General features: G+C 32.3%; 1 protein-coding gene across 1 annotated transcript in view; it reads left to right on the forward strand.

Annotated features, from left to right (window-relative positions):
• Positions 1-19,471, forward strand: part of LOC129225187 (dmX-like protein 2) — a 154,131-nt gene that overhangs the window by 78,696 nt on the left and 55,964 nt on the right. The window contains exons 25-33 of the mRNA XM_054859753.1: positions 2,876-3,101; positions 3,573-3,863; positions 5,031-5,186; positions 5,993-6,131; positions 7,231-7,290; positions 8,726-9,000; positions 9,082-9,179; positions 9,366-9,531; positions 12,765-13,065. Of these exons, the coding sequence (XP_054715728.1) occupies positions 2,876-3,101; positions 3,573-3,863; positions 5,031-5,186; positions 5,993-6,131; positions 7,231-7,290; positions 8,726-9,000; positions 9,082-9,179; positions 9,366-9,531; positions 12,765-13,065 (1,712 nt within the window). The remainder of the gene's footprint in view (positions 1-2,875; positions 3,102-3,572; positions 3,864-5,030; positions 5,187-5,992; positions 6,132-7,230; positions 7,291-8,725; positions 9,001-9,081; positions 9,180-9,365; positions 9,532-12,764; positions 13,066-19,471) is intronic.

Genomic DNA, 19,471 nt, shown 5'->3' on the forward strand with positions numbered 1-19,471 from the left:
AAAATTAAAAAATCGCCAAATTTGTCGCCAAGACAAAACTTGGCGATGTATTGGCAAATTTTTTGTATAAATTATAACACCACTTGAGTTTGCATTGATATTAACATTGATTTCCCCCTAAAAAGGTGTAAAAGACCTTTGGAATGTCCGAATGCAACCAAAAAGGGAGGTGCACAACTAGACCCCACTAGGAGTCTACATACCGAATTTCAACTTTCTAGGACATACTGTTCTTGAGTTATGCAACATACATATGCACATACACACATACATACGTCACGAGAAAAGTCATTATAATTAACTTGTGGAATGTCAAAATGGATATTTCGGGTTTTATTATGTTCTTAGGCACTTATCTGCGTGCGGTCAGATTGAAAAAGAACTCAACATTAATTCGGGGGGTGAGCAAAATGGAAATTATGGCCGAATTTTCAGTGAAATTTTTTTCGCGAATACAATACAGTGAAGCACCGTTTATACGTTTTTGAAGGGACTGTATGAAAAATGCGTACAAACAAAAAACATATGATAGGTATAGGTTAATGTGTATTAGACTTCACAGGGACCAATTTTAAAAACGTATAACTGACAAAAACGTATAAAAGAGAAACATAAACGGTGCTTCACTGTACTTCCTTTTTTGTAAAAGGAAGTAAAAAGAATCACATGGGATTAGGCCTTTGGATATGGTTTGCCTATGCATAAAGGGTAAATCATCATCACCTGCATGGCCAATCCAGCATTGCGTAAAGTGCACATTTATGTTATCACATACATTCAAAAAAACTTGGAATGTTTGTTTTTATGTATCATTTAGAGTGGTAAGTGTAATGAAGAAATATAAATTTTTAAAAATGAGATATTCTTTTATGCTAATGCTGTATATTAATGCAGATGATGTATACAGAAAAGATAAAGTACACCTATTCATTTTGGAAGCAAATTGCATTACAGGGCTCAAAATGGTTCGGGTGAACATAAGTTTTCCTTTTAGTGTAGAATGCATTCAGTCAGTTTATTTTAATATATTCATCACCTTTCTGTTAAAATAAGAGATATAGAGAAACAAGCATCGTGTAATAAAAAATTGGATGAATTATTTTTTGGAGAATATTGTTTTTATTATGTAATTTGTACTAAAAATTTTGCTTCCAAGTCTCGTCTGGCATTGTGTAAACAACAATCACCATGCTTCAGCTAACTCCCATTCGTTTGAAAGAATGGGTTCTATTTGTGTGGGCAGGGGCAGATCCCAAACATTGTGAGTGTTGGATTTTTTTAAGAAAAAAAAAAAGAAAGAAAATATTATGAGAAAATAACAAAATTTAACATGTGTTTTACTTTAAAAGAAATTTTAATTGAAAGAGAAATAACCCCCTTCTCCTGGAAAGAGAATTATTCTATTCCTAAAATTTTGTTCCATATTTCACATCATTTTTTGATGCCAACCTAAGACACTTGGACAATCCATGAATGCTGTTAGTCTCTCTGTACATCTATTGCTCACAAGATTAAAGAGAGCCTAAATTTGCCTTTTTATGTCTTTAATTTAGAAACTTTTCTGGAGGAGAGCCCCTTATTCCCATGCTTCTCCACAAATGCTGTGAAAGATAACTAAAATTTGCATTTTAGGACTTCAGTTTGGAAAAATTTTCTGCAGACAGCAGCTCTCCCAGTCTTTATCTATTAACTTGCAAAAAAACCTTCTTAAATGGCCTTTTTGTGGCTTCTAGTAGAAGACCCTTCTAATATCATGACAGCTTTAAAATGAAGTTTTTGGAGGGAGAGCTCCATTTATCTCAATAGACAAGGATCTCATAAATCTTCCATCCCTTTCTCTAACATGTCAAAAATTATCTTAAAATTGTTTTTAAAACATCCAAAGGCCAAACATTTTCAGGATGGGGTGGTTCCCTGTACCCTCACTCTCCCTTTAATGTCAGAAAATATTGTCTAAAGATGCATATTTAGGCTCAACAGCAGAAAAGCTAGAAGAGCACCCATCCCGATCTCAAAATTTCTCAATTCATAATTGCAGAATATTTCCGTTTTAAAACTTCATTTTCAAAATAAAAAAACAATTATGGAGTCAGCACTTGAACTGCAACATTAGAAGACAATTCTAACATCATTATAAATAGCCCATAATGTGTTTTTGTGACTCCAGTTTTGAAGAATTACTTGGAAATTTTATTTTTGTAGCATTTTTGAAGGAGTTGTTTTTTTTTTTCAATTCAAAATTTGAACAAAACTTGAAAATCAGTAAAGACAGTAGTTTTTCAGAAAAATCAGTGATCAAGCACTGTTTAAGAGGTGACTATTTATATCCAATGAAACATCCCAAGTAAGTTTAGAAAAAAAAGCTGAATGGCCCCTTCCAAAATGATTCGCTAGCTCCTACATTGTGTGTGGGCGGGGCATGTGACCAAGGGCGCACATATAGGGGGGCAAGTGGGAGCTTAAGCCCCCCCCCAGAAATGAGAACTTCCTTGCAACGTTTATGTTACGTGTGGAACTTCCTTGCTATGTCCTTGATATGTTTTTTTTGCAAAAATGCAAACACATTTCTTTTCCAGCCATTAATGAATAAGTTATTAAAAATGTCAAATTTTAATAACTCTAATCTGTACTGAAATCGGTTTCTATCGGGAAAATATCCTGCTGAAGCATGGTTAAAATATCTGAGCCCCCCCCTCCCCCTTAAAATTTTGCATATGGGCGCCCATGCTCGTGACGGAAAAGATTAATTTTCCTGATAAAATGGAGTGCTGATATTTTCTCTCTATTGCTGATGGAATCTTCCCTTGCTAATATAAATATTTATGTCTTTGTTTCAATTGTGGTGAGAAACTCCAAATCTGATTTTTCTATGCAGGGAAAAGACTGATACATCTAGACAGGATGCAACAAGAGAAAGTGTTGGCAGTGTTGGACCAATGCCAGACTTTGGTCTATTCGAAGCAAGCAGATTGGCTTGTCCAGTACTGCCTCAGTACCATCCGAAACAATTAATGGAATTGCTAGGCTTTGGAAAACTACGAAGAGTGAAAGCCATTCTTAGCCATTTAGTGAGATGTCTTTCTGGCTCTGAAAATGTGAAGGTAAGCATGAATGTATTTTTGCTTTTAAAACTCTTTCTGCTCTTGGCTTATCTTTAAATTATTTCCATTTTAATGTGAGGAAAGATAATATTTTTTATGAAGGAAATGTTTTACTTTATTATCCATTTATTCTGTTTGCTGAAATAGCTAGTTTTTGTAATCTTAAAAGTGTAGATAAAATAAAAAAATTTCATGTATACAATGGATCAGTTCACATCATTTAAAAAAATCTTAAGATTTTGAGCAAATTTGATTAATTTTCTTTTGTATATACATTTTGAAGAAATGACAGTTAGTAAGAATGAAAATCAATGTTAAAAAACTCAAGGTAATAATAAAAACTGCAACTTTTACTGTTATGTGAAATCCAATCCTTCTGTGTCCACTTTCAGCTTTTGTTTATTTTTATTATTAAGTTTTGTGATAAAAATTTTGTTACTTTTATTAAAAGTGTGTTCTTTTTGTGTGCAGAAAACATATCTTCAAATGCCTGAATCTGCTGGCGTGGAAAGTGAAAATGATGCTGGTGGTAGATCATGGTCAAGGTCTCGTGCTTTGTCTTTAGCTGCTAGTACTTCTCCTCTGCCCCATAGCCCAAATGACCATCGTGGTTCTATTTCAGTGTTTCCAGAAGAAGTTACACTTGACTATGTGGAGATTCAGTCCATTCCCCCACTCCCTCTTTTTACCCTATTAGCTACTGATAAGGAAACTCATGTACAAACATCACAAACAGCAAATGAAGAGGAAATACTGGATCAGGTATTTTTTATACTTAAACTTTTTGCTTAAAAATAATTCATTTAATCTTGCAATTTAGTTATGGATAAGAATTTAACTATTATTTTCTACACCATTATTTCTTTTTAAGTTTGAAAAGCTATGTTTTTCCATTGTCTAAACTTTCGAGATTTCCACCTTTTTTTTTCATTTTAAGGTCTGAAATTATTTAATTTCTGCATTGAAATAATTACCTTTGTTCTGGACATAGTCATTGGATATTCCAATGTGTTTTCGTTCTTGAAAATTTATAGTTATCAAATGTTGAACATTGTATGACATACTTTTGGTTTCAAATTCTTCGAAGTTAAAAAACTTCTTTAGTTTTCAAATCTACAATCATATTTCGTTTTTAATAATAATAGTGAATTGGTTAGCTTGAAAATGTAAAAACTTTAATATTTCTTGCTGTGTTATATTCAAACTAACCAAAAAGCAAACCTAACCAAAAAGCAAAAAACATTTGGTTTAAGAAATCTGTAAAATTGTGACTGTTTTATCTTGTAGTTTGTCTCAAATTGATCCAAACTACAAATAATATGCTGTTAATAATGTGCATTTTAAAAAGTAATTTTATAATTTTTAGATTTCAATGTGTTTTTAAGATACTTTAAAGAAATTTTTGTCTCAAAAAAAACATAACTTCATTATCATTCAGATGCTTTTTAACCTTTCCCCATCTGACAATGAGAACAAAACCGTACTGCTAGCATACCCCTTTGTTTCTGTAGTTAATGTATCAACACCTTAGAGCAACAACAAGGCATTTACATCTCAGAATCACAATAAGATATCCTATGGTTGCTCTGAGGTGACTGGATTTGTATTTCAGTTTTAGTATTTTATATAGAAGAATATGTATACCAATCTGACTATCATACCAAGAAAAAGAATTTTGTATTAATAGCCCACTAAAATAGACAACATTGCCGCATAGAAATGGAATTTTCATCGACTGTTCTAGTGTTGTAGAGGAAAAAGCTAAAAAGAGGTAGAGCCGCCCCCCCCCCCCCTCTCCACGTCTATAGTTTCCAAATTAGGAATTAAACTTCTGTTTTAAATATATTAATGAAGTTGCATTTATGTGAAGAAATGTTTTAATAAATTTAATGTATTGCTTTTTAAATCAACTTGAATTTTATTGAACAGGATTACAGTGGTCTTTTTGATATGTCAACAAATATAGAAGATAGTTTAGACAATATTCTACAAGAAAAATCTGCATCTGTTGAGAGCAAAGTTGAAAGGCCATCTTTCAGTGGAAATGAAAGGAAATTAAACTTAACAAATTTTAGTCCTAATCAGGTAAGGTTCATTTACTTTCTTCTCTCTCTCTCTCATATATATATATATATATATATATATATATATATATATATATATATATATATATATATATATATATATAATATGCACGTTTGTTATGATCAAGTGAAGTATGTGTTAAGCAACTAGACTTAATTTTTGATGCAGCATTCTGTCAACATATTTTATAATTTGACGTATTTTTTTTTACGATTAAGGTTAGATAGCTAATGAACCAAGGAAGTTCCCATGGAAAGTCTGATTAAGTCACAATGTTATAGGTGTTTGTGTGAATTTAATTTGCCAAGATATAAGTGATTAAAAGCAAATCAAGTTTAGGAGAAATACAAGGACTAAGGACTCGTAAAACAGAAAAATCTAGCACTTAACATACCAATCTAAACATACCAAGTCTGCTATTTGTGATATCAGCTAAAAGTTGAGACATTTTAAAGATTTTGCTCTTACTGCTACACTGGATTTCAAAATTCATATACATCATAAGCACTGTGTTGCATTTGAAGCAAATCTTTTCTACCAAGTGAATGTTTCAAGTTAACTAGAAAGAATTTAATTTGAAGTTTATTTAACTTCCATCATGTCCTAGACCAATTTTTTTGTATAAACTTGTTTACTTTTTTATTCCTTGTTGGATTCTTTTTATGTTTGCTTAGTTTTTAATCCTTTTTTTCAATTCATCAGCTTGTGTCATCATTAAATATGAATGAAAGTTTTGGACACGTAATTTTATGTAAAGCTTCATTCAACTTTGTCAAGATACTAACCAAGAAATAATTTCGTTATAGGCTGCACTGTTGACTCGTTTTTTGACTCATTCCCACTTACCTGGTCTTTCAAGCTTAGATCAAATGCATCTTCTTGCTTTGGCTGATACAGTTGCCTCTTTCAACACAGCTGTGGCTGATAGGTTTGGGGCAGAACCTGGTAAGTTGACCTGTTAAATGTATTATGTTTGCAACAAAATTATTCTAGTTTGGGATCCATTTAAGATGTTTCTCACTGTCATTTCAGCTGACATGTTTCAGGTTTCTTCCAGGCATTGAGTTTCATTAAGAAAAATCTTGAGGTATTTCAGGATAAAAGTTTACCAGAAAAAAGTATAGACCAATTCCTATGAGAACAGAAAATAATATATTTCATCAATATTGACAGTCAGAGTCTTAGAACTTATTCTTCATATTTACCTTTTTTCCTTTCCTTTCCTTTCTTTTCTTTTTTTTTTTGCAAATGAGAAGGGGGGAGGGGGAGTTGTCTACTGCTGGGCCAGGAAACCTCATATGATATCCTGCTTATACCAGAGACATCATTTTTCAGAACACATGATGAACTTCCTCCTTCATCCACGCAATAGAAACCAAATTCATTTGAAGTTAAAAAGGAAACTTGGCAGTCAATGTATAAGTATTTACTCAGTACATTGTGTACATCATTGAACCACTTTTTGTGTTTAAGTTATCATTTATTCTTTTAGGCAAGCTAAGGTATTGATATGTTGTTAAAATGACACCAGACTAATATTTTGAATACATCAGATAGTCATTATGATGAAACCGTTAGTTAGATAAAAAGTGTTTGTTTTTTGCACTGATACAAGGGCGCCCATATAGGGGGGCAAGGGGAGGGGGCTCGAGCCCCCCCCCCCCCTTGAAATTAGAACCTCCTTGCTTTTGGTATTTTTTGTTTGCAAAAGTGTAAAAACATTTAATCTTCAGCCGGTAATGAATAAGTTAAGAATGAAATATTTTAATGACTCTAATCTGCCCTGAAATCAGTTTCCATGGAGAAAATACCCTCCTAACCCATGGGGAAAATATCTGAGCCCCCCTCCCCTTACAGTTTTGCATATGGGCGTCCTTGCACTGATATATATTTTTTAATACATTGACATTTTTCGAAATCATTACTGATAAAATTTGAAACTCTGAAATATGTGATTATATTTTTATTTGTTTTTATCTTTCTTGTTTAACTTTTGTACTTGCGTCTCATGTTGGCAAAATGCTGAGAACTTGACATTTTACAGTTGTTGCAAAGGATTCAAGTAAGAATGCTGTTGATGGTTTGAACGTAGCAGTTACTACAGGTTAGTATATTTTTAGTTCTTTATTTCTGTACTTAGTTATATCATTTTTTAAACTTTTGCTAATGCCTAGTGTGAAGAGTCCTTTCTCATGTTTCACTAATAACCTAATGTTTTGAATATATGTTTTAAAGTATTTACAAAAAAACTGAATCATAAATATAAAATTAGATTCACAAATACTTTAAACAATGATTCTGCTGTTAAATCCCGATTTAATGTTGTAAGAGATTTTTTTTTATTACTAGAAAGATATTTTTATAGCCATCTTCAATATATATACATTAGAAAGTCATCCATCAAGATATGACAGGTGAAAGTTGCTTCTACTCTTCTACATTTGAACGAAGCCATTGCCTGTTTGGTGATATTTTGATAGTTGAAATTATAACCCTAATTATAGTGGATTAACCCTAAACTCCAATAGGTAGCATTCATTGTTGACCATTTTTTTGTTTCTTCATTCCCCTGAAATGACACAGTCTTATCAGTAAAACAGTTAAGTTACCGGATCAAGTTCAATCTTGTCACAATAAAATCTTTTCTTGCATGTTAAACATTACCAACACACATTATCAAATTATCATGCTGTTGCATGAGTTTCATTGCTGAAACGTGCGCATTACTCGATCATTGGCTTTTATATATATGAGGATGGGTGTATTTTCTCTCTCCCCACCCAAGCACGGCCCTGTGCACCTTTTTTTAAAAATTGATGCTAGATTTTTTTAAGCTTTTTTTTTTCCAAAAAAGGAAAAAAAAAAAAAAGAAAATTCTTGCTCTACAAGCATATTGCATTGATATTACTTATCTTGTAATTTTTTTCTTTGCCTTTAAGCTATTTTTTCTTTTTAAAATGCTTTTTTATGCATATAGGCTGAAAACATTACATATATGAGGCAGTGAGAAGCAAAGGGGTGTAAGTGGCAAAATTAAAAATTTGGAGATAACCAGTACACATGGTAGGTGAACCTGTCCTCTGTCTTGGGGCAAGAGATAGTACTAGTAGCCCTGGTAGTTGCTGCTATACAGCATGATTTAGAAAACAAAATTCAATGAAAACCTACCTAGGATGTTGTCTTTATTAAACCGTTTACCCGCCAATGTTCCAAAAATGGAAGATCATATTTAACTGAAAATTTTCCCAAGAAATAACGTTAAAATAAACAAGTTTTTTTTAACACAGTTTAGTCTTATTTCAAAGTATTTTTTGATTTCCTGCTTGATTGTTTATATATTTTCAATTATTTATTGCGATTTTTCAAAGATGAGTGTTTTTTTAGCTTTTTGCAACTTTTTCTTATAAAATTTACCAAAAATAACGCCTTTTACTCAAATCTTGAAAATGTCCGCTTACATCCCTTTGTGCCTCACTGCCTCATATAATGTCTGGAGTGTATTAGCTTTATTTATAAAAAATAATTTCACTATGCTTCAGATTCTTTGGATGATTGCGGCTTGCGATTTCTTCTTGCAATGAGACATTACACATATCTTCTGCGATGCTTGCCTCTTGGTCAGCGTGCACAGCTACAAAATCAAGGTCTCGGCAGTCATAGCTTAGTTTGGGCCTTCCACTCTGAAACACAAGAAGAGCTGTTGCAGTTAGTTCCATGTTGTCAGAAGGGCAATCTGAAATGGAGTGAGCTTCGAGAGCTTGGTGTCGGTTGGTGGGTTAGAAGCAATACAGTTCTGCGTCGTTTGATGGAGAAAGTTAGTTTACATAATTATCTTTCACGTTTTTTTGTGATGCGATATTATAAACGTTTATTAACATTTTGATCTTCTTTGTAGGTTGCAAAGGCTGCATTTCAATTGAAGAATGACCCCATGGATGCTGCTCTTTATTACTTGGCTATGAAAAAGAAAACCCTTGTGTGGGGTTTATTTAGGTATTCATTTTATGTACTATTCTTAAATGACAAATGATAAAAAGTTCAAAATGAAATTCAAAGCACATTGATTATAAATTTCATCATTAACAACAAGTTAGTAAAGCAAAATACAAATATACAAATAAAAATAAATAAATGCACTGGAAAACATATGCCTCTATTATGTATGTTTCTATTTTTTAGATCAGTTTCTGATAGCAAGATGACTGCATTTTTTCAAAATAATTTTACTCAAGATAAGTGGAAAAAATCAGCTCTGAAAAATGCCTATGCCTTACTGGGAAAACAGAGGTTTGATCATGCAGCTGCATTCTTCCTCTTGGGGGGTGATTTGAAAGTAGCGGTTGAAGTAAGTTATTGCCTTGCAGAACTTTTTTAGTTTGCTAATTTCATATAATGTAGTAAATCTCTAATTTTACTTATTAGTTAAAGCTAAAAATTGTTGATCAAAGTTTAGATTAAGAATGTCTATATTAAATAATTTATATATTTGTTTTAATAGCATTAACATTATATTGATATAATAGCAGCAGTTTGAATTTTACCTGCTGCAAACCCTGTTTCTTGATTAATCTGTAAACCCTATATACTCGCATTTAAGTCTAGAAATTTAGTACAAAAAATGAGGCTAAAAGTTAGGGAGTCAACTTATACGAAGAACAGAACTTCCGAAAATTTTCCAAAAACAATTCTTGAAAAAAAGAAAAAAAAATCACTCAAAAACATGAGCATTGTCTTGATTTTAGTCCAAGGGTGCGTTCATAAAGTCGAACGCCTTTAACGAGTGAAACGAGTTAACGGAACGAGGCGTTCAAAAAGAGAACGCGTTAGCTAACTGGTCGTTCAGAAAGTGTAACTCGGTTAGTTTCGTGAAGCGAAATTCTTAACGAAGCTCACGAAGGAAAGAGGTGGTTTGCTCAGTTAGAAAACATGGCGGCGCCCAGTGCATGCAATGTTTATGTTTTAAATGCGATATATGTGCGGTTTATAATCAGTTTATTGTTGAGCATATGAAATCTTGTAGCGATTAAACATCAAGGTTTACAGGGTTGAGAAAATTTCAGTAAAAGAAATCGAAATAAATACTTCACGCTTTAATTACTCATTTGCTCTAGACAACTATGACACAAGATAATAGTAATAATAATGCATTTTGAATTTTACTACCCTTTACTGATGCATTGTACTTTACTTTTAGTCAAATAATTTAAATACACATTTGCCTATCATTTCTTAACGGGGGGGGGGGGGATGTGTCGGAGATCAGAAATTTTAAATCAATAACACACTTTGCATTTTCCTGTAACTCATCAAGAAATAATTCAAAATACCTTGTTTAAGTCGGGTCATATCTGATTTTATAAAAGTTAGTAGATTTATAGTGAAATGTTTTCTATCCAAAAAGAGTTGGTGTGACTTTTTCTGCATATTTCGGGGATACATCAATTAAGAGTAAACAAGAGACTGTTTTCCATAAATTTTTTAAAGATTTTTTAGAAATTAACAATACTTGCAAACAGTAGGGCAGAAAATAGAATGTGTGGGAACATATTCTTTTTCTTTTTTAAAAAAAAGTACTATTTGTTGTTCTGTGCTAGGAAACAATGATGGAATATAAAAAAATATCTTAATTATGATGAAATTTAGTTGAAAGGAATCTGAAAATTTGTTTTCCTCTTTTTATTTTATTCAAAAAAAGAATCCTCTAGTCTTTTTTCATCACTAACTTCAAAATACATATCTTCCGAAAAAGCAATGATCTGCGTCGTCTGCTAACCTAACGTCCACCATCTTTAATTTTAACTGATCGTTCAAAAAGTGAACGCGGGTAACGAAAAACCGAAGAGTTATCGTTCGTTAAGTCGGTGAGTTTCGTTAGACTTTTTGAACGCACTCCAACTCTTTTAAGCAGATGCTATAGAAATAAATATTTATGCATTCTGCTATAATTTTACGTGGTCTGACTGTGAAAGAAGGACTAAATAATTACAGTAAACGGCTGACTATGAAAAGTGCGGGAATCACCGTATTCGCGAATTTTCCCAATAATCACAAATTAATGCTCATTTTTTAAAAAAAAAAATGTATAATATGGCTGCAGCACAGAATTTTATTGATATTTATTTAAAATAAGAGCAATAAGTAACAAAAATTGTTACAGCAAAATCGAACCCTTTACAAAAATCACGATTGCAGAAGTGAACCCTTTTTGATATAATAAGCGGAAGTTTTTGAATGTAAAAATGTTCATTGCATTTGATTCTCCACCTTTTTACAACTTTTGCATTCAAAATTAGTGACAAAACGTTCCTGATTTTTTCTAAAAGTAGGGGCTTGACTTACTAAGGTTTGATTTTTTCAAGATTTTCCTCCTAAAAGTAGGGGGGTCGACTTATACGTGAGATTGACTAATACTCGAGTATATACAGTATTTATTTTTGTTTAAGTCTGTAAGTCAACATTGACAATATTTGCTTCATAGTTGATGGTTACTTTGAGTGGAGGTTAAACAAATTTAATGATTAAAACAAATAACATAATGCAAATTTAAATGATTAAATCATATTCCTCTGTTTCAATTTATTACATTTACCATAAATTATGAAGGTTATTATCTAAAGTGTTCCTTTAAATTGATAGAAGTAAATATTTTTTGGTTCTTCAATTTGTTTATTGTTAAATTTGTTTGAGATTTTCATAAATTAAATTTTTCTTAGAGAATTTTTCTGTTTAAAATTTTTAATTTCATTCAAATTAGAACTGATTATTGTGTAATAAAAAAAAGTGTACTCCTCAACCTGAAATAGTTTTGCAAAGTAAATTTTCTGTGACTGAGAATGCAGCAATGTCAATTCATCCATATTTGCACCACTTCACACATGATGTGGTGAATTGTTTTTCATATTTTATTCTTCTTCAACTTTACAGAGTTTCAGACCAACAGAGTGGCCTTGAAGTAATTGCAAAATTTTTACCTCGTGATCGTGATACCTTTATGATCGTGAGCCTAAATTTAATGTTTGGTGTTTAATTTATTAGGGAACTTTCACACTTAAATGTTTAACGGGGGATGGTTATCATTGGAATTTGCAACTTCCATTTTTGATCTTGGACCTAAATTTCATGTTTGATGGTGGTTAATTCATTGGGGGAACTTGTACATTTAAATGTTTAACTTATATCTAAATTATTTTTGAGGTTTTTATAGTAAATGGTTATTTTGACAGCTAACAAAGTTTCTTTGAAATTGTATTTAATAGCTCATTTAGCAGTTAAGCTTTCTTTTGGTTTTGTTGCTTGCTGTTCTTTAGTTGCAGTTGTTTAGACTGAAATGACATAAGTTCTGGCATAGTTTTATTGAAGACAGAATCCTAAACTACATCAATAAATCATAAAAGCTAATTAATAAAATTCTATTACAAAATAAATTTTCATTTCTAACATCCAAACATAGGACTTACCAAGACTAACTTACAAACTTCGGTATAATATGCATTGCAATTTGTTATGTATCTATTGAATTTTAGCTTGCATGATATTTTATGAACTTTATAAATGTAAAAAATGCAATTTTTATTGCAGATTATATTGAACCATTTAAACGATTTGCAACTTGCAATGGTTGTAATTCGACTTTATGAGGGAGAAATAGAAACAGTTACTCCATCTCTTCGAAAATTATTGTTTGTTGAAGTATTGGGCTGTGAGCCTGATGGAACAAACTACATACCTTCAAAAGCATATCCCGATCCTTTTATTCGCTGCATGGCAAGGTGGATTCTTCAAGATTACTGTGGTTCTTTAACTACACTTTTACAGACAGATGTTGGATATTCACATCCAAAAGCTGCTGAAATGGAAAACAACCAGGATCGAACGTCAGGTTAGAAAATTTTATTACTGTGCAATTCCACGCGTAACTGACTGACACTTTTGAAGCAAAACAATACATATTCTTTAATATTCAATGCAAAAAACAGTTGGCTCTCTGTTTAATGATGCTCTATTTAATGACTTTCTCTACTTAAAGATGACTTTTCACGGCCCCAGATGCTCCACTGTAGTTTTCAGGCCTGGCTCTAGGGTTAGGCGACCTAGGCAGCCGCCTAGGGCAGCAAATTTTGAAATTGAAACTTAAAAAAAAGAGTTTTTATCATTAGTTTTAGTGCCATAAGATACGCAGCTTTAATGTCAAAAAAATAGTAATTTAGAGTTTGGACCAGTGGTTGAATATGCAAAACAAAGTTCAGAATTCAACTAGAAATTCATTTTAATTTGAGGGGTGGCAAATTATGCGGTTTAAAAGTCTTTGGAAAATATGAATTCATGTTTCAGTGCCACAAGATGCGCTACTTTAATGTTAAAAAAGAATTTAAAGTGTGTATCAGTGTTTGGATATGCAAAAACCAGTTTAGAATTTAACTACAGGGTGTGGCAAAAGGTATGCCCTCATTTTGGAGAGCAGTAAATAAAATACTATTAAATGTAGAGGATTGGATTTTTTTAAATTACCTTTGGTACTTCAAACAGTTTTTTTACATTAACGTTTAAAAACGATATTTGCAAGATGGCGGCCTCCAGCAGCAATGCACTGATGTAGCCGATTTTGGAAGCTTCTTGCTGCGTTTTCGCACATCTGAATTGGAATGGCGTTCACCTCTTCGATGATTGTACTTTTCAGTTCTTGTAGGGTATGGGCATCATCCTCATCATCCCCATTCCCTACAAAAACTGAAAAGGAGAATTGTCGATGTTTTCCTACAAATGTTTTCATAAATTTTTTATATTATTGCAGAGTAAAATCTAATTAATGCAAAGTAACTAGCAAAATTTTATAGATAAATTACAGATTAAATAAATTTAGAAATTAATATTTTTTAAGGTAATGCAAGTTTGCTAAATAGTTTTTCTTTTGTTTTTTCTTTTTTTTAAAATCAATGCAGCGTTCCTGTTAGGTACATAAATATACAAGACGAACCAACTAAACTTTTTAAAAATTACATGGAGAAAAAAAATCAAAGTAGCTCTTTTTTTATTTATTCAATTATCATAATTTTTCAGTATTTTGTATTTCAAAATAGTCCAAAAAGCACATTTCAACCAAAACTTCATTTACTACCTAATTTGCTTGTTTACTTAAGATATATAGAGGTAGATTATGTACCATTGAAGCGTTCCATAGTGTATATAAATTTTAATGCTAGAATATTTAAATGACAAGAAAAAAAAATAACTAAAGAAGTCCAAGAAAACTTAAGTAGGAATAAAATTGTGCTTATACCTGCACACCTTTTGCATCTCCAATAAATGATGCAGTCAGAGCAAGAAAAGAAGATATATAACATTATGAAAACAGAGAATATTCATGTAACTCAGTACTCGTATAAAAAAAATTACTGCCAAATTTCCACTTTTCAAGAAACGTTTTTTATCTCAAAATTATAAAAGAAGTCTCATGTATGAATGGTGGAATGATCAATAAACATCAATTTTTATTAGTCTTCATTATTAAAATATTTTAAAAGAGTATTTTCATACTGAGGCTCTTAATTATTTTTTTTTTCATTGATAAAAAATTGTATTCTTAAATGCATTAAACTAGGAGAAATAATGTCTGCAATCGAAAGCATAATAACTTTCTTAAAACCTACTTGTCCTATTTCTATAATTGTTGTCACGGAGATAGATTAGCTTAATAAATTACATGATTTGTAGCTTTTTAAAAAAATCTTTAAACAAAACATTCATTGATCTTTTGATTTTTAAATTTCAGTAATGTACAACAGACTTGCCATTCATTTGTAGATACTGCAAAATACTTTCCATGATACTACAATTCCAAAATACTTCCATTTTAGAATGCATGATTTTAATTTTATTTTTATCTATCGTAGATAGCTATGGTTATGAGGAAATTAATTTACAAGAATTTATTCTTGATTATTTTATTAATAATGTCTGAACTGTCACAGTAAATTATTTCTTTGATTATTTATACCAAGGCCCATTTACGTATTGTATTTTTTATAATTTAAAGATTTTCAAGCAACATTTTCCTATAGAAATCTCTACCTATGAGGAAATTAAATTACAAGGTTTTGCTCTTAATTGTTTAATTAATTATGAATAAATTAAGTACAAATATGAACATTAAACATTCCTTAACGATTAGTTGATAAAATCTTTATGATTTTCCTAGTATAAACTCGTTTTTCTTACAAATTGTGTTTAAACCAAAAAAACCTGGTTTAAACAAAAAAAAAAAAAAAAAAAAAAATTCTTACCAACTCTGAAAACTCCTGTCCTGCATACAGCCCTCTATTGCAAATAAAAAAATTTGTCCCGTTAGTGTCCTCATTAGAAGAGTTTTACTGTATTTTACGTTTAATGTTATAAAATATGCATTGTTTTGCTTCAAAATTGTCAGCATCAGCGGATTTAGGACTGAGTTCCTGGGGGGGGGGGGGGGGGGCAGGATTTCTTTTTTAGCAACATTTTTATTGCCCCACACTCCTATGTTTTTGTGTGTTTCCTGTGATGCATAAATGCATGCTTTATTTTTTTGTGTGTCGTTTTCATTAATGTGTGTTTTCATGCTGTCCTTTTGGAATTGACCTTAAGCGAGGGAGCTGGTATCAAGAGGGTGACGCAGGGCTCAATTTTAAGTGGGAAATAGAATATCTCCAATTTTAGAAGGTCGGGAGTTTCTCCACCGGAGGAATTTTTGTAAAATGGATATAAAATTCTGCATTTTAAAGCCTTATAAAGGTTAATTGGATAGACATAGAAATTGATAACTAGATTAATATAGTTGTACAGTATTGTTCGAACTTTGTAAGAAACAGCCATTTTAAGTTTGAAAGAAAAAATAAACTATACATTTCTCATTACAACAACCTTTTTTTAATTATAAGTAGTGCAGAAAACGAAAAGGAATAGAGGTAGTGTATCATTTTTTTCCTGGCTAAACAGATTAACAATATGCGGTAGAAGTAATTGGAGCCCACTTTGCTTAGGATTTTCAAAGACATATCTAATTATTTTCAAGGACTCTAGAATAAATAAAATTATTTAATACACTTCATTTGTACTTTCCAGTCTCTGATATTTTAGTACTTGATTGTAAATTTTTACAGTCCTGTTCTAACTTTGTGAAAAATAATTATTTTAAATTTAAAAGAAAAAAGAAACCATAGATTTCTCATGACAACAACTTTTCTTCAGTTGCAAGTGGGGCAGAAAATGAAAATAAATCAAAGTAGTGTGTATTTGTTTCCATGATAAACAGATAGACAATATGCAGAAGAAGTAAAATAAAAGCAATCAATACAAAAGAATTTCCAAAATACTGCATTCGGGATTGAATACATAGCAAGATATGAAACATGTGAGTCACAAAAATTTATTTCAAGTAATATGTTACAAACGTGAGAACCATGATTTTTACATTTTTAATACAGGATGTGGCAACGAGCTGAATTTGACATATTTTGGCATTCCTCCCCCTCTGCCATATATTAGAAATTTTAAAATTTAAGGTTAGTAGCCACACGTTTCCAAATATTCAAGGTTTTCAAGCACTTAAAAATGAAATTAGTTTTTTCAAGCAATTTCCATTTTTTAAGGAACGAATCATGAATTTTTTTTGGGAGTTAGGAACCCACTTCAAAGCAGGGGCCCTAAGCAATAGCTTGTTTATCCTATAAGCAAATTCGGCCCTGTTTGTAATTCACTCTTTCCTGCAAATTTTTGCTTGATTTTTTGTAATTTTTACGAAAATTCTTCAGTTATTACGGTTAAAGGATTTTTACGGTTTTACCAATCTTTGTTAGGTTTTTATAGACTTTTATAAAATTTCAGCAAATTTTTCCAAAACTTTTGATGAATCAATTATTTAGATTTCAATAATGACATGGACTGACTCACTTAGATTTAGATGATTATGACTTACCTTACTTTTTAAACAGTATTTATAAAGTAAGTAAAATTGTACTCTCCCTCTAAGCAAAAGGATTCATTTACTTTATATAATTATTTATTATAATTGCATTATATAATTAAATTAACTAAATATTCATTTAATCAGAACACTCAGATAACTGAAATTTATTCAGTTTGTGGTAGTATTTATTTTCTCCCTCTCTCTCTCTTAAAAAGAGAGAGAGAGAGAGAGAAAGAAAAAAAACTCTGTTTTTTAGAATTTCTCAAAAGACCAATTAATCTACTAAAAACATAAATAAAATGCACAAATATACTTGAAATGTGGGCACAAATCATAACGAGTAGATCGTTCTGTTAGCGTGAATGGGGGGGGGGGGGGGAGTTTTTTCCTCTTTGCTTTAGGTTTTAATTTGTTTAAATAATCGTCAATTATAAGTGTTGTAGCTTAATGTATAGCTCGTTTAGTCTATATTTTCATTTATATACATGCCCAAATGGATTTCAGTCTAAAATAGTGAATTTAGACATTTTCAGCACCCCAGTGACAGCTGTACTATTTGTATTTAATGTTCTTTCCCTCCTCCCCCCCCCATTTTCTTTTCTCCCATCAGAAAAAGACATTCGCTTTTCTCTTCGTTTTCATTAAACTATTCAAAAGAGAAAAGTCATGATTTTTTTGTTTTAAGATTTTGGAATATGTGTTGTTACTATATAAAGTCCTCCCAAAACTGGGGACATTGCCTCCTATGCCCCCTCCCTCCTATAAACCCACCCATGCCCTTCTAAACTATTCAAAAAAGAAAAAAAAATCATAACGAGTAGATCGTTCTGTTAGCGTGAATGGGGGGGGGGAGTTTTTTCCCCTTTGCTTTAGGTTCTAATTTGTTAAAATAATCGTCAATTATAAGTTGCAGCTTAATGTATAGCTCGTTTAGCCTATATTTTCATTCATATACTTGCCCAAATGGATTCCAGTCTAAAATAGTGATTTAACAGGGTGCGGAGAAAGTTCCTACAATTTTGTTTAAAACGTTTTTTAAGCGTTAAAATCGTATGTTGGCGATTTATTTGGCACATATTGTTTATTGGCATTAAAAGTATTTGAGGTTTAATCATTTGTTCTTTGTTAGTTCATTGAGTTAGTGAGCTATGAATCGTGAAAATGTGCGTGTTACTCTCGTTGGATTACACAAGAAGGGAATGAAAACAACCGATATTATTCGAACGACTGGATTCAAGAGTAAAACAGTCTATGACGCTGTGAAATGCTACAAGGAGACTAGAGGGATTGCCGTCCGTCCACGGAGTGGTCGTCCAACCACTGCAACGACTCCAGCGAATGTGCAGAAGATCCGCTGTCGCATCTGTCGCAATCCAGAGCGCTCAATGCGAAAGATGGCCAAAGAACTGGAGATCAGCGAAAAAGCGTCCGAACCATTGTGAAAAACAAGTTGGGACTTCGTTCTTACAAGACCAATCGCCTGCACTTCCTCAATGACACAATGAAGTAGAAAAGATTGATAAAAGCTTGAAGGATGCTTCGCTTGACCGCTGGTGCTCGCCTTTCGAAGGTTCTCTTTACCGATGAGAAGATCTTCACCATCGAGCCCACACGTAACCGTCAAAATCATCGCCAAGTGCTTAAGAAGGGTTAGAAGAAGACCGCCGCTGCAAAAATCATCGGACACAGTCACTTTCCAGGCTCCGTAATGGTCTGGGCTGGCATTTGTGCCACTGGGAAGGCGCCGTATTTTCATTGACAGAAACGTCAAAATTAATGCTGCGAGCTATCAGCAGCGGGTTCTATGCGATTGAGGCCATGGGCAACATAACACTTTGGCCAAGATGGATTCACACTCCAACAAGACTGGGCTCCTGCGCATTCGGCCCGATCGCCGATTGCCATCTGCGAAGATCTGTTTCCAGGTTTTTGGGGCAAGGATGTTTGGCCCCCTAACTCACCAACCTCAATCCGATGGATTACTCGGTGTGGTCAATCGGAGGAAAAAATCTCAAGAAAGCGATGCGCCACGGTCGTCATGCTCAAAACGACTCTGAGGCGTGCCTGGAAGGAGACAACGGTGGATGCGTGTGCAAGCATCGTCGGCAATTTCAGACTGCGACTCCGTAAATGTATTGAAGCCCAAGGAGCCAATTTTGAACGATTGTTATAATTTTTTTGTTAAATGTAATTAGTATTGTTTTAATAAAGAGTTTTTATTGCTTTAACTTGTTCATTTGTTGAATTATGTGTTAGTTACAGCCTATTGAAATATCTAATAAAATTGTGGAAACTTTCTCCGCACCCTGTATACTTTTTAATTTTTGGAAGATGTGTTGTTACCACA

Source organism: Uloborus diversus, chromosome 6 (assembly GCF_026930045.1).
Source record: "Uloborus diversus isolate 005 chromosome 6, Udiv.v.3.1, whole genome shotgun sequence".
Classification (NCBI taxonomy): Eukaryota; Metazoa; Arthropoda; class Arachnida; order Araneae; family Uloboridae; genus Uloborus; species Uloborus diversus.